The 16,729-nt window shown below is 36.6% G+C and overlaps 1 protein-coding gene across 4 annotated transcripts in view; it reads left to right on the top strand.

Annotated features, from left to right (window-relative positions):
* MLLT10 (MLLT10 histone lysine methyltransferase DOT1L cofactor) overlaps positions 1–16,729 on the top strand; it is a 124,791-nt gene that overhangs the window by 46,621 nt on the left and 61,441 nt on the right. For all 4 annotated transcript variants that reach the window (XM_062507428.1, XM_062507420.1, XM_062507412.1 and 1 more), the window contains one exon: positions 11,753–11,848. In XM_062507428.1, coding sequence (XP_062363412.1) covers positions 11,753–11,848 — 96 coding nt within the window. The remainder of the gene's footprint in view (positions 1–11,752; positions 11,849–16,729) is intronic.

Genomic DNA, 16,729 nt, shown 5'->3' with positions numbered 1-16,729 from the left:
GTATACCCTTTGTGACTACATGGGGAAGAAAACCAGCAGTAGATGTTTTAGCAGCTGTGTGGCTAAACATGTGCATCTAATTCCTTATGTTTCAACCTGTTATATCTTTCTCTCATCAAAGAACTGACCTCTCTTCTTGACACATTTTACTGGTACCAATCGTCACACGCACTGTGCTGGCAAAATACCTTGTTACTCAGCTGGGAAATCTTGCTGTGAGGGTACAAAGAACATAACTGCCTATTTCTAATGCTGGTATATTCTTTTAATGATTGGACTTTGAATATTATTAAAAAATAATTTCAAATCTGTGATGATTACTGTTTTAGTTTTTCATTACTGCTGCATTAACAGTTGTCTGTCGGAAATTTGTCATCTAAATTCAACAGAGGGTGATAACAGACACAATAATGCAAATACACTTTGGTACATTTTTTAGCCTGTAAGGATACATGCAAAACTGCTCACTAGCACACGTTCTGTACATATAGCTTAATAGGATTTTATGTGGATATGGGTAAATTTAGTTTTACATTATTAAAAATCATTACCTAAAAATTGAAATAGAATCTTTTGACCAAATGTGTATTATACAAAGGAGCTATATTTATAGAAACAGGAAATTGGATAGCAAATGTCAGTCTTTGGACTCTTTGTCTCCTTAATATTTGATTTGGATTTTAAGATCCCTTCCATTTTGGATGAATGTTGATTCCCAGTTGTTCTTGGATAATCTTCTAAAAAGTCTAATCTTTAGACTTGTTTAATGGTGTAGGTGAATCATTCCTTCTTTATCTGGTAAAGCAGAAAAGTGTGAGCTGTGATGCTGTTGTACCTCTAAATCTAAATTTAGGGCTAATATAATAAAAGTATGGGGTTTTAGCAGACATATTTTTTTCTTGGTAATACATTGGTAGAAAAAAAACAATTTTGAATTACAGACTACAGATTTAGCTGCATGGTAAACCCTTACTAGTATTTGCCTTGTTTTTTTCTTAGTTTTTCGCTACTATCATATTTCAGGTCACATTTTATCAAAGTACATGCATGGATTTTTACTCACATGGACTAAACTTGTAAGTTGGTGGGTTTGTGGTTTTTTTTGTTTCATTTTGGGTTTTATTTTTTGTTTTTATTAAATGAATTTGACTGAAGATACTATGCTTCCCAGTTCATACCTGTGAAATCTACAGGGTATGCTTGGAGGGACTTTAAAACTGATAGTGTTCAGTCAATGGTGTCAGCTATTTTTTCAGCTTATGCTGTATGTTTGATTTACTGTATGAAGTATCTTGGAGGAGTAGGGTATTTTTTTAGGGTGACTTACCTTATTTCCTCTTTTGTAAATCCTTTGAGAATATAGATTTTTGTCATATTGCCGCAAATATTTAGATCTTTCTTCACAGATACAGTAGTGTTTGTGTGTGTGTGGCACCCACATCCCCCTCAAGGCCACTAGTTTCTGCTTTATCTTTCATCTTTGTTCTTTGGAAATTTGGATAATTTGATCTGTAGGCATCATTAAAGCTTTCTGTTTTGCCAAGCAGTAGCTGTGTGAGTTGTGGTTTGGAACCACTTTTCTTACTAAGACCTCAAAAATTATCCATTTGTGCATGTGAAATACTACACTGCAGTAAGAAGAGGTTGGTCTGGAAATGTTAATATCAGTAACTGTCATTTTTAAAAATAGACTCAGCTGAAAGCCTGTTTCTCTTCCATGGTATGTGTTTAGTCCCTTCTGGCCACTCCGCCAACAAAATTGGTAAGAAATAAATAAGGTAGTAGTAATAATAATAATGATAATAATAATATAAAAATTAAACCTCTGAACAAATCTAACCAAACCTTTGGTATGATTTAATTTGCCTGATGATGTTGAAGCTACAGAATAAATAGCTTCATTATATTCTGATTAGTGCTGCCTAAGCATTGTTAGTTTCTGTGGCAGAGATGCTATTTAGAAATGATTGGTGATGAGGCTATGTGCCTTATAAAGAGGATTGGTAGTATGTTGCTTGACATTCCGTTAGAATATCCCTTTTCTTCAGGGCCCAGGTGTTTACTCAGGCTTTCTTGGGAAAACTTAGGCCACCATGAGGCTGTGGAAGAATGCCTTGTTTTAATATTACTGGCAGTCTTATATTTGGAAGTACTAAAGAAGGAACTAAGCATATGTCAAGTTGACCTTTGTATAGCAGAAGTCTTTTTTTGCTACTACCATGAAAATCAGGCGTTACTTGCTTTATATATTTATGATGTCTGAAAAATGTGAATGTATTATGTAGTAAGTAACTACTATATAGCAGCTGAATTACACAGGTGCCTTTTTACTAGAAGTGCTTTGGTCTGAGCTGAGCAGGAACGAAAAATTTAAAACTCTGCTGTAGTGGCTCATATAATATAAATTAAACAAAAATGGGCTCATGACTGAAGACTGCAGATGTCTAAGAAGTTGCGATCGAAGAGGCAAAAAGAATAAAATAGTGACAAGGAGCCTCTTGTCACTATCACAGAAGTTGGAGAGCTTCAGAGGAGAACCTAAAATGCAGGATCCAGGATAAGTGTCCTAAACATTGAGCTACTAATGTATTGTGGACATCTTTTTGCTGATTGCCTTGTTCTTAAAGAAACATTACTGTTTTTCTGATTTTGTGGCTAGAAACTTGAACACCTAAGAAGAGGCTGTGGCAGTGCATTACACTCCACAGGTTCTGCTCTAGCTGGGAGTTGGGTTGTGGGACCCATGGGAAGGGAAGATTTAAAGCATATCTCTGTGCACTGGAAGTTTCTGTAGGCTGTGTGTTGGTTTGGAACTGCCCAGATTTTGCCAATATGTTATGAAGGAGCCTCTGCTCATGTGTCAGGGCAGTGAATTTCATTTGGGAGAAAGGTGCTTGATTCTTTTTAATGAATTTAATGTGTTGTGTAAGCTTTTACAAGGCAAGTTGTAAACACTCAGATGGAGTGTTCCCAGGGCATTTCCTTGCTGTCTGAACAACTTACTGTGAAAAGATAAAATGGACCTGCTATGCATCACGTAAGATTCTAAATAGGTAAAAACAGGATCAGATTGCAGGTTTTTGGGTTATCATTCAGCTGCATAAGCAATGGTTTCTTTTTTATTTTAAAAAACAACAACAACAAAACGGGTTTAGTCCCAAGGAGTCACTTTATAGTGCTGTATAGAGTGTTTTAAAGATAATTCTAATAGTGTCATTTCTCTGTGAATTGCTTAATTTCATAAACTAAGTGATGCTACTTGGATGTTTGGGGTTTTATGTAACTTTTTATCTAACTTGTTATGTAACTTTTCATCTCAGTGCTGCAGTATTGCATTGCATTTTTATTACATTTATAAGTTTTGTTAATCAGTTTAATATATTTGACTGTTTAATCCTTTCAACTGCTCTTCATGTCTGAAGCAAGATTTTTAAGAATGCTAGAGATAACTAGAAGAAAAGTGGTTTACAACCACTTTGAAATAACTTCAATTTAAGTAATTATTGAAGTAATACTAGATAAACATTGTTTGAATAAGAACTGTGTGGTATAGATGCTAATGGTGATGTGTATCCATGTTAACTTAGTCCATATTCTATTCAGTCAGAGGGAAAGAAGCATGCCTCTAAAACACCTCTAAAAGCTGGTCAATAAATATAAACTACATGTGTCTCAATGTATAGTTACACTAATGCAGAACCCAGTTCCTGTTTCCTAAAACTGAAATTTTGTGTGGGCTCCATTACTTCAAAAAGGAGGATGTCTTCATCCTTCAGTCTTTAGTGTTGTTGCCAATGAGTAGCACTTTTATTTCTGGGTACCTGTTCTGTACTGACTTTCGTAAAAGTGTGGATTTTTCGTCTTTAATCCATCTCTTCATGTGAAATTCTGTTGAAAATGTAACTGGGAAAACTGACAGCATGTGGCTATGTGAATAAAACTTCATTAGAAAGCTACTCTGTCAGATATATTTCGTAATAAATATTTTTATCTGCAAGATTAAGAGGAAGGTGACAATCTTGTTCGACTTGTTGCTTGCTAAAATTCTCTGTTTGTTAACTTAAAACTGTTTTCTGTGTATACTACTGTCATCCTGATAATCAACTGCATGGAATTTAGTGGAGCTAGCACCAGCACAATGATCTCTTGTGGTGGTTGAGAAAAAAAAAGTAAAAATACAAGCTCATTTTAATTTATGTTTTCTTTTATTTTTGTAAAAGTAGGAACTTTTCGTCTCAGTTCTCAAGATTTTAGAATTACTGACTTGACTACTTCATTTATTTAACCTTACAGTAACACATCATTACTGAAAAAAGAGTAATGCTTTTAGTGTACATTAGCATGGCAAACACCTCAATAGTATTAAGCTTTTGTTAGCTGGGATTAGTCAATTATTATAAAATCAAAATGACAAACATACCACCTCAGGTATACCTAAAAACTCTTCTGCAAAATGTGGAATTTTGTAAGGCTGCCTATGTTGCAACTGTCTTTTTCCATCTCAAAGTACACATTTTAGTCTGACTTTTACTGTGGAAGAAAATAAACTCAAAACCCCTAGCCAGCAGCTCATCCCCATGCAGCCACTTGCTCATTCTCCTCCCTTTTGGGATGGGGGAGAGTCTCAGAAGTGAAAAAAAATGAAAAAAACTTGTTGGTTGACATAAAGACAGTTTAATAGGTAAAGCAGAAATTGTGCATGCTCGCAAAGTAAAGCAAGGAATTCATTCACCACTTCCCATGGGCAGGCAGGTGTGTTCAGGCATCCCCAGGAAAGCAGGATGAAGGCTCCATCACATGTAACCGTTACCTGAGAAGACAAATGCTATCACTCTGAACATCTCCCCTTTCTTCTTCTTCCCTGGCTTTTATATACTGAACATGATGCCATATGGCATGGGATATCTTTGGTCATTTAGGGTCAGCTGGCCTGGCTGTGTCCCTTCCCAGGTTCTGGTGCACCTCCAGCCCTATCAGCTGGTGGGGTGAGAAGGAGAAAAGGCATTGTCCCTGTATAAGGGCTGCTCAGCAAAAATGAAAACATTCCTGTGTTATTAACATTGTTTTTAGCACAAATCCAAAACACAGCCCCACACCAACTAGGTCAAGTAAATTAACTCTATCCCATTCACAACCAGCATGATTTCAATTCTTATAGCTTATTGCTGTTACAGATGCAGAAGGTGCTTTGAAATGTCTTTTTTTTCTAGGCTTTGGATCCTGGGTTAATACAAGATTACTAGTACTTTGGCTTTGTAACAATTTCTAGAAGATATTCTGAATACCTTTTTATGAAGTAGTATATTTTGCCCCTACCATGCTTTGGGTTCTGGTAGACCATACGCAGTTAAAGATAGTCTGCAATGTTAAGCTGACTGAGACAGGAGAATTGAATGGATTTCTTCTGTATTCCATCCTGCTCACCTATTTTGTGATATATATTTGACAGGTATCTTTACATTACTTTGCAGACAGTGGAGCATTTCACAGTATGTAACATAATACATAATTTAAACTTGTAATTTTTATGGGAATGAGTGAAGGTGAGCACCGACAATACATAGGTGCGTTGATTTAATTAATCTTGCACCATTTTTGAATGTGCTACTCAAGTGTTCCGTACTGCATATCCATTACTAACAAGTAATATTAAACTGTGCAAATAACAGAAGCACTGTAATTTAGTGTTAATTATCAAAGGAGTAGCTCATTCTGGATAAGAGTTGGTAGTCTTGCACCTCACAGAAGCTTTGGATGGCATTTTTATCATTGATTCTTAAGTCTTTTTACCACTAACAGTTTAAATTATAACCATTATTCCTGTATTTAAGTGAGGGTATTTTAAGTAACTGAATCAAGAACTGGTTCTTAAGAACAGGTGTTCGCTTAGAGGTGTATGTGTATGAATAATGCTGGCAGTAGTATCCTACCTCTTCCTGTAAAGTCTCTTTTGCCTGTATGCTTTTATTACTGTGACTGCAGCAGCAGTGCTGCTGCACTCGATTTTTAACCAGTTATACCGTTCAAAATGTTAGCTAGATGAATGCTGGAGCAAGGGCTGTTCTTATAAAAATATGATAAATTAGGAATTGAGTTTGAAACTTGGGCACTGTGGTCATCTTTCATTCTGAAATTATTATGGCTATATTACTAATAGCGAGTAGTCTCAAATAAGAGGCCAAGGAGATCTGGCCTCTTACTTGGGATGAGCAGGAACTATGTACAACTTTCCATTTAGGATGTTAATTGTGATGTGACAGCTCAGGATTTATAGTCTTTGGTGACACAAAGTGCAGAGAATCTATAAATGACAAAAGAACCAATATGAATACTCTGCTCATAGAACATTCTGATGCACTGGAATCATTTGAGGAAGTCAAACAGCAATGGAAAAATTAAGGGTTTAGGCATTCAGATGATTTTGCTTACAATAATCAATAAGGAAAGTAGATTTTAAAATGTTGTTGAGGTTTAAAACCTTGGAACAGCCAAAGGTAGTGGAGGGTAAAGATTTTTATGATAGAGAAGGCATAAAAATGCAGTAATTCAAAGTGAACTCAAGAGTTTGGTCTGGAAGGACTGGTTGTTGCTGGTGTTTTAGTTTTTCCAAAACAGAAGTTAGTCTCTTGTTCCCTAAGCCCATGAGCTCTTGCTTCTCTGTTCTGCATCCGTCTCTTGTGCCTGGTACTGTCCATCTTTCGTGTTCCTTCACAGAACTAATGTAGTTCACTAAAACAACAGAAAATTCTCCACTTGATCTTTTGTTGCTGCTGTTCTGCAGTTTGAGTGGGCAGACGGAAGGTCTGACAAGCTAAGCACTCTGAGAAAGGTGAGAGTGGGGTCAGAAAATCATCTTCTTCCTTTGTAACAGTGTAGTGTTAAATGGTGAACTTTGGAATGTATTTTAATCAAATAAACTCCTGTAGAAACCCCTTTCAAGAGGGCCATGCATTCCTGAGACAAAAATGAATTGCAAGTAGGTGTGAATGCCTTCAACAAGTTCAATGATACTTCCACGTGGAAATGTTATGAATTATTAATGCCATTTAAAAGAAAAGCTGAACTCATTTGTTTTCATCTGTACTAGAAATAATTCTGATTCACTAGAAGTTAACTGTTCTTTACTTGTCTTACTCCTTTTTTCCAAACTTGTGAAGTCAAGATACATTTTATAACATCTCTTCTGCTGGTGACAGATCAGAGCTAAAATGTAGTTACACATGTATCCTTAATTAGATATTCTGATGAGATGCTGGTCTCTTTCGCTCATCTGACAAATGTTTCTCTGAAAGTAAATTAAAGAAAATGAGTGAGCAAGTGCTGATCTTTAGAGTGATGAAACTAGTAAACGAGCTAAAAAAAAAGAATTGGGACCAAAGTGTATTTATGAAGCCGTATTATGGAATAATTTTGTAGATTGAATCTTTGTGGGAGAAATAGAAGCAATCAGAATGTATTTCCTTCCCCTTCTTCATTCCCCTACCCCCTGCTTTACAGGAAAGCAATGTACAGAAGGTGCTGTAGAATTCCAGAAATTTTGCACCATGTTTGTGTTGTTGTCTAGCAACATGTAGCTGTTGGAGTTAAGAAGGGATTACATAATTTTTTAGATGAGAAACAAAAGCCAAAAATGAGATCCTTGCTGAGAGGTAAAGCTTTCTGATTAATCATGATGTACACACTCGAGGCATTTTGTATTGGTATTTAGCTGCACCATAAATCTGGGCTCTTCAAGTTGTTCAGGATGAATATTGTTAGAGGTGTTTACCCAATGTCTGCGTGGCAATCATGCCTTATTTTTCTTACAGTAAGAAAGATTTCAGGAGCTGCCTGAACCTGGTCTGCTCAACTATCTTGCTTGTGAGCCAAGATTAAAGTTTCCTTTGTCAATTTTGTTGTTGGCACTTTATTTTTTTAATATATTGTTCCTTGGAATTGTGTTTTCTGCTAAATCTTAGTTTTGCAGAATGTACAGATTACATTTATCAGCTCTGCACCAGAGTTTGGAAGATCTGAACTCATTCCTAAGTATATAAATGGGATACATGTGTTGTGCCTGCTGTTAATGTTCCTTTAGCTTTCACTCATGGGCAATACAATTTTCAGTCTTTGTTAAGAGTAATTTCTGTCCTTTATTTTCCTTGCAGTAAAGCTTGTAAAAGATCAGATATTTGATATCATTACCTTCCTTAGAATGGGGGGGTTCCCATGTGGTTTTATGGATGAATGTTTATCTTGGTGAGCTGTTGCTATGTTTTTTTGGAGTTTTTTAGAGCTGTGATGCAGTAGAGATCTTGCAAAAGTGAGGCATGCAGAGTTGTCCATGAGGAGCTAACAGTTTGTTGTTTTTCTGCCAGTAGGGAAGATGGTTAGTTTGTGTGGCCTTTGAGGGAGACTTGATTGAAAGCTGTCATATTTGTTAAATATTGTGGGAATTAATGTCCCTCTGCTACACCTTTTCTGAATTCCAAACTGGATATCTCAGAACTCTTCTTATACTTTTTATGCATCTTTGCGGTAGAAGAGGGTGCAATGGCAGGAAGTCATTTTGTGGGAGCTGCAGTTCTTCAGCAGCAGCATGTTGTAGAAATTTTTATTCTTAACAGTGTAAAAGCTGAGCATTTATTTCAGAGATTTCCCTGCAGTGTTCTTGAGTTATTTGATATATGCATTTAAAGTCAACTCACATTCAGAAGTAACACTTCTCAACTTTTCTTGGGAAGAAAAAGAAGAATTAAAAAAAAAGGAAAAATGGTGAGAGGAGGTATAACCTAAAAGGAAGAGGAAATGTAGAATTAAGGACAGCAGGTATCTTGTGAATGAGATATCACATATCTTTGTATGCAGAAGGCCTTTGGATGGGTTACCCATGCAGTGGCTTTGAGTTGAAAGTTGTAACCTTGGTAAGCTGTCCTGGCAAACTTTGTCATGATGGTTTGGATCTGGGAGAGGAATTTGATGTTGGTACTGATGCTTCACTTTACAGAAATCAAGCATATTCTTTCTGGACATAGAGTTGTTTATGCTCCCTTCCTTCCTGCTGTTCTTGTGCCCCTTGTCCTTCCTGACACCTCCTTATGTGTAGGGACTACTTTGATTTGAGTATGCTATAATATGTAATTTGAAGTCCTCCTAAGTGTTCCTTTGATCAGAATTTTATGGTTTTTGCCTTTTAGATGAAAATTAACACTGGAAGTAAAAGAACAGTATGAAGTTGACAGAAAATATTGTAAACCGTGTTAATTTAAGAGTTTTCTTATTTTTTACTGGTATTGTTATGAAATTTAATCTTAAAGTGTACTAAAGTCATTACCCCTTGACTCCAAAATTATAAATAAAAATAATTCTTTAGGATGATTTGAATTTCCCAGTAGAATGATAAAAGCCAAAGAAACTCAGGCAGTGGTTAGCCATTCCGTAGCTTCCTTCTTGAAGCTTCTCTGGAGTTCAGTGAAATTGGTACTCAAGTTTTTCTTAACACATCCACTGATCATGTAGTAAGTTTGGTAACTTAGCACTGGTGAAAGTCTTTAGGATCAACAGAATCAGTGTATAACATGGCAGTCTTGGTGTAGATGCTTCTGTTTTTCCTTGATTCCTGCTTTCTTTCCTGTTAGTATGCCTAGCACTTTGGGGACTGTTACATTTAAGACGCTATTGACAACACTGTGCAGTGCATTTGAATCCTTCCTCTCCACAGTAGTTTTTTTTTTCTTTCTAATGTGTTTTCCAGGTCTAAAAAGAGACAATCAATCTCCCCTCAAGAAAAACACAAAAGCAAACAAGCACAACCTCCCTGATCTAAAGTTCCTTCAACAAGACTATATTAGGTTTCAAAAATTTAAAACCTACTTTATGGTGTATGTCATTGTAATTATATCATCTGCTTACTTTATTATGAAGGGCAAAACTCCATATTTCTATCCATTTGGCAGAGTGGAAAAAAAATCCCCAAGTTCACTTGAATGTGTAAAAACGCAAACCTAGAAATCCCCACCAATTTTTTGAAGTGTACCTGTCTGTGTTTCAAGAAGTGTACAAGAATTAAAAGAACTTTGTATATTGTATCTAGCAAGTATAGTTTTACATAATATTTTGGTGCTGCTATTACTTGATTTATGAATTTTCTTAGTTAAATTGTATTTCATTCCTGGCAAAACTAATTTAGTTAAATGGATTTGGGCTGGTTAGAGACAAGGTGGTCTCTAAGTCAGTCACCTGGTATTTACAGTTCATAGAGATAGAAGTGTTTTGCTTTCAGCTTTGTGTCTAGGTTGTTGGTTAACCCATTCTACTGTACTAGATAGAGATTTAGAGAACCCATTCTCTTACTCTCTCAGGCTGATTCCATGAAGTAAGTTTCTGATAATTCTTCTGTTGTGACAGGAATAGATGATACTTGGTCATACCTGAGATGCATGTATTGTATCTTATCCTGCTGCTTGGTGAGATGGTTGTGCAGTTGCTGTTGAACAAATTGTGTTCTTCTGAAAGGCTGGACAATCATTTTGATAGTTAGAGAAAGATCAGCATGGGTAATTTTTAAGATTCAGAACAGTTACTGAGTTTTCATATGGCTGTTCACTTACACGTCTTTTCAAGCTGCTCAACAGGATTTTTAAACCCCTTGTGTCAATCCCAATCCATATGTATGCACGTTTTTAACTAGCTCTCTGTACAAGCAGTCTGAACAAACAACCATAAATTGTGCTGTTCTGCAGAGTTCCATGTTAGTTCACAAAAGTTACACAAATAGATAATTAAAGAAATAAAACACTTCATGCCACTAACTTCTAAGTAACTTTCTCTAACAGCTGCAGTTTCTTTGCATCTTCTGACACTGTCTAAGTAAAGCATTGCTAAGGAAAAAAGAAATTACTTGTTTATGATTAGACTGGACAAAATACTGAACTTCTGTGTTCTAAGTTTAATTTTTAGTTTTGTCAGACTGGCTGTTTTTGTATAACATTTGTGTAAACTATTCAAACAAACACAGTTTGGGTCTGATTCTGTAATCCCCCAGAAATTGATTTCTTCCAGTATGAAGAAATCTTCTGTTATACTATAAAGGCTCTTGGATAAGAAGTTATCTTCTCTCTGTTGGCACAATTTTGTTCACGCTGCCAATGCTTCGTTCATGTTTTAAAAAACAAAAATTAAACCAAACTGATTACATTCTCAGCTCTTCTAGGAAGCACATTTGATTTGTATGGCTTTTGATATTTTATTCAGTTTATCATGGAAAATACTTCTTTAGTCTGTAAAATGTATGTCCCTTTTTTGGAATTGAAGTCTAAATCAGATTTCACGTTCTTATGCATGGAGATGTCAGTAGGGGAGCCAGAGCTAAAACCTTGCATTAATTTGCATTAGTATCCCAACAAAAAATGCTGTGCAGGTGCACAGATGCAGAAAGATAGAAATCTTTGGTGAAAAATGAATGAAGGTCTTTGAAACAGAAGCCATGTCTCTGTTTTTACTTCAGTTTCTTTTGTTAAGTGATTATTGTAAAGATAGGTTCTACTAACAACAGTGCATTCATAAATGCTGGCTATAATTGAAGAATTTCAGCTTGTGTGCTTTGAAAACAAACATAAATACTTGATTTGCTTTTATGAAATTATATTATGAAACATAGCACAGGGCATTATTGCCGTATCTCTTAAATTTTGATAACACTTGATGCAATATAGAATGGGTTGTGTTAAAGGGGAAGCTGAATTTGTTTTTTATTGTCTTTTACAACTTCTAGAAATATAAAGAGAAAGATAAACATAAACAAAAATACAAGAAGCAGTCGGAGTCGTCACCATCTTTGGTTCCATCTCTTACTGTAACTACAGAAAAAGTAAGTCAATGTGCTTTTTCTCCTCTTCCACTTCAGTTACTTCTATCAAAATTTCATTATGTAATCATTCCACTATATATACAGGAGCTTTATAGTGGGACAAATTCTATAGTTATCATGCACTCTTGGTACTTTTTCCTGTAATGCAAAATCCTAAAATACATGGAAGTTTACCATATGGAGGAAGGCTTAGAGTTTTGTACTTAAATTGTGAGTCAGGTGCCAGTTGATACTCTAGTAAATTTAACTTAATTGAGGCGTATTTAATAATTTGAGAAGTTCCAGAAAGTCTTTCCTGAGCTGACACTGAACCTGTAAGCATTTAAAACTGCTAGTTATGAGATTACAGCTCGTGCTTCATATACTTAAAATCTGCCTTATTAGCAGGTTGTTCTGTTAGGTTCTCTGACCTTTCCTTCCTGCTGATATGTTAGAAAATACCTAATTCCAGCAGCAATGTACAGGGTTAAATAATGACAGTTCTCATTGTACTCAGCAAGAATCACTTTTGCTATCCACCAACAGAATGACACTAACGTTAGCATTAGAGAGTGGGAAGTATTATTGAGGGTTTTCTGATTTCAAAGTTAGAGAAAATGTATCACATTCATGTGGGGATGTTTGACATCAGAGTCAGGGAATCGTAGTTTGAATTGAATTGTGCTTAGTACACAGATCATCGTGTTTTAGCAAAGGTGTTGAGGCTTGTTTGAACTGTGTGTGGTTTGGTTGCTGAGGTGTTACATTCAACAAATGTGTGTTTGCATATGGTACACCAAGACCTCATCAGGAAGGGGTGAAACGATTGAAATACCAACTTCCTCTGGTCTTTGAAAGAATTCTCTCAATTAGTGGTATCAATCTCAGTAATAATCTCCAAGAAAGTTAGATTTTCAGTATGCTTTGCATATTTCTTTATTCTCAGTAATAAGATTATTAACTGGAGAATTCATACCGGCTAACATCCCATTATTTGTAGCTCACACTTGTGTTAAAGGTCTTGTTTCTTGTTATACTGTATTCTCTTGATGCTGTTGTGTCAAGTGAGACTTTGTAGTCAGTGATTTTCTGAAACTCTCAGTAACAAAAAATAGAAGAAAAGGTAGAGTCAATTTACCACTTTGCTGGCTTCGTTTAAGAGCAGTTAGAGATTGCAGTCAGAGAGTGTGACAGTTTCTATTGAAATTAGGTTGTAGAACACTTTGAGTAGTATTGACTGGTCCACATGATTGGTTATTTCATTTTATTAATTTTCCCCTGAACATACTCATTTTGAGTCTTGAGACAACTTCTAAAATTCATAGCCTGTAACAGAGGCTTTGTGGAAACTTGTGTGGAAACTTGCTTAAATTTTACAACCTTTGTTTAGGTTTTATACTGTGTATGATCTTATCTTTCTTGAATTACATCCCTCTTGTACTTTGATTATCTAATCATCATAAGTTTTTACAAAAAGTGTTGTTACTGTATATTTCTGTAAAAGTGAAAGAAATTATATGGAAATATTTATTATCTTTTGCAACCTGCCTATTAGAATACACTTTTAATGCCAAAGGCACAGTTGGATTCTCTTTTTCTGCTAAGCCTATTTCTGGCTGCTTTGTTCTCCCTATTCTTTTCCTAATTACTCATGGATATGAGGTTTACTCATATGTATAGTCATAAGCATGAGCTAGAGGAAGCACTAAAGTGAACAGAAAATCTCTAGTTCTAGAACTTAAACTAAATTAAACTAAACCAGAATATTAATTGTGGAAGTTGAATATCATCATGCCCTTTTAGGTTTATTTACTCTTTTGCATGTGGGTTTTCTTCACCTAAACTGTTTGCTTCGTTTATTGCCTTTATTTATAGTGCTTCAAATCATCAGGAAGACTGGTGTTCAGTTTCTTATTGGTGTTTTAGTTGGAAAATGGGTGTTCAGAGGTTCCTAAGTGTGATTATGTTTTTTAGGGGTTTTTTTTTGTTTTTGTCTTAAGTCCTTTTAATACCATTACATGCATTTGCCTTTCTAGGCTATAAACTCATAATGTGTTCCTCAAAACTTTGAATTTTAATAATGAAACAAGCTTTATTTTTTTCTAAGATGAATATTTGGTTCAGAGTATTGTATTAATGTATTACTTTTATGTGTCCTTTTACATAAAGTTGCTAGAATTGATTTGAACCTGATCTCTGTTTCACAGCAGTCTTTCTTTGTATTGATTGCATGACTTTATTGTGGCATATAATCACTTCTGCTACCATAGTGTTCCTGTGGGGGGAACTGAAATTTGAAGTGGAATTTGTTTTTCCTTTTTTAATATGTTAAACCTTTGTAAATCCAGTGGTAATGACCATTTATGCACGTGATGTCTTAAAGCATGTTTTTGTCTGGATGAGTGGTTTCTTTAGATAGAATCATGAAAGGCTGCATGCATGGTAAACTGAATTTACTTTCTGTTAGTGTGGCTGAATTGCCTGTTTGTTCTCCAGAATTTAATTTCAAGAAATCTTACTAAGGTTCCAGCCTCTGCTATTTTGAGAGGAACTTCTGTGCATCCCTGTAATGTCACAGCAAATATTGTTCAGTCTGAATCAGTTAAGTTTGAAATAAGAAATACCTGACTACTCTTTGATTAATGTAATAGCACTGCATTTTTTCACTTTTAGAACATAGATATAGAATGTTTTAGGAAGAACTAAATAACTTAGGAACTTGAATTCTTTGCTACCTCTTCTTCTGCCTGCCTTCTTAGTTGGGAAGCACCATCAGCCCCCATATTTACTTCTGGTAAAAAATTTTTGTCTCTGTTTTGGCTCCCTCCAGCAGTACAAGGAGATGGGAAAGTAATGATTATGATCATTTTGTCACTGGTTGCTTCTGCAGCTGCTTAAGGAGAAGAGTCCTTCCCCAGCTCCAGTATCCTTCCCATGGAAGACAGTTCTTCATGAACTTCTCCATCACAAGTCCATCCCATGGGCTACACTTCTCCACAGACTGCTGCAGCGTGGGTTGCTTCTCCACAGGGTGCAGTCCTCCAGGCACAGCCTGCCTCCAGTGTGGATCCCCCACAGGGTCACAAGTCCTATCAGGAAACCTGCTCCAGCATGAGCTCCTCTCTCCACAGGTCTCCAGGTCCTGCCAGGAGCTGGCTCTGTGGGGACACAGCCTCCTCTCAGGCATCCACTTGCTCTGATGTAGGTTTCTTAGAGGTGCTGCAGGTCCCTCTCGGCATCCCTGTGGATCTCCATGGGCTCTCTGTGGTCTTCACTGCAGGGCTGCAGGGGAATCTTGGCTCTGGTTCCTAGAGCACCTCCTGCCCCTCCTTCACTGACCTTGGTGTCTGCAGAGTTGGTTCTCTCATGTGTTCTCAGTCTGCTCTTCTCTGGCAGCAGTTACATCTGCCCCATAATCCCTTTTTGTTTTTCCTTCTTCACTATGTTGTCACAGAGGTGTTACCACCATTTCTGATGGGCTCAGCCTTGGCCAGCCTTGGTCGGTCCCGAAGCTGGCTGGAATTGGCTCTGTTGGATATGGAGGAAGCCTCTGGCAGCTTCTCACACAAGTCCTCCCTATAGCACCCCCTCTATCAAAGCCTGGCCGTGCAAACCCAGTTAGTTTTGGCAGTTTTTTGGGTTGGTTGGTTTTTGCTGCAACTCTGCTCTTGCCATCTGGCATTTTTTGTGGGGAATTACTTGCTGTGGTCCTTCCCCTGTCTCTGCAAGGGTACTGCCTTATGTATCTGCGTAGGGCTAAAGGCCACTCAAGCCTTGGAATGCACTATGTATACCAAGCATGGTTATTACATGTTTACCATAAATCCCCAGAAGTTTTAAGACTTGCTGCAGATGGATGGTGTAACTCCTCAGGGTGCACAGAGTGATAGATGGAGAGCGTAAAAATGACAGCAGCTCTCTGTGCTTAGGGTATATTTCATCATGTTAGCGTTCATGATTCTCTGAGTAAGCATGTAGATTTCAGTACACCTTACAGCACCTTCTGAAATGCAAACAGCTGTGGGAGCAAAATTTTCCAAAGCAGAACTGTGTTGTGCATGCATATTCTTCAAAATCTGCCAGGAGTGGGTTTCAGGCTTGCAGTCAAACCAAATCACAGCACAGTGTTTGCAAATTAATGTCTACTTGTCACTGCCTGGGCCTCGTATGCAAATAGATTGAAATATTTGCTTTCCTCAAAGCTTGTATATTTAGTTGTCTTGTGTCATTTGCAATTGGAAAGTAAGGTTTATGTGAATGTCTTAGCTATTTTAGTAAAATATGGGTAACTTTGTATAGTTGCTATACAAAGCTTTATGTAAAGATGAAGAAACATTCTGCTGTAGGCCTAAATTGAGCAAGCATCCCACTTGGGACAGGGAAAATGTGTGTGTATGCTCAGTTTTAAGTGGTCTTTAATGGAGATAACTGTAGATACTATTTTAAATTCTGTTCTGTAAAGAACTGAAAAATAGACAAGCTCGTTTTGAACAGATGAATACCTTCTAGGTTAGATCCGTATTTTTTTAAGAAGTTTTAAACAGCTATTTTACTAGATGGCTTGCATATAAATAACAGTAGATTTTTTTTCCTTTTCCTGATTTTGCTTTCATTTCCTTTCTTATGTTATTAAAATTCTGTTACCACAACTCCGCTCCAACTTTTTTCCATCATGAGAACAGTAGTACAACCTTGTATGGTTTCCTAATGTTGTGTATGCAGTTTCCCTGCCCACCTAATTAATTACTTTCTATGAAACCTCTTTTGACTATTGTTCACCAGTAGGAACAATTCTGGCAAAATTTAACAGACATACAGTGGACCTAAAGATGAAGTTTTTGAAAGCCCTGTGGAGAGTGTATGAGTGTAGGAAAAGGGTCAGAATTCTTGGGGGTGGGTAGG

The sequence above is a fragment of the Cinclus cinclus genome, chromosome 1, assembly GCF_963662255.1.
Source record: "Cinclus cinclus chromosome 1, bCinCin1.1, whole genome shotgun sequence".
Classification (NCBI taxonomy): domain Eukaryota; kingdom Metazoa; phylum Chordata; class Aves; order Passeriformes; family Cinclidae; genus Cinclus; species Cinclus cinclus.
The sequence above is the reverse complement of the archived record's forward strand: the minus strand, read 5'-3'. Positions and strand labels throughout refer to the sequence as shown.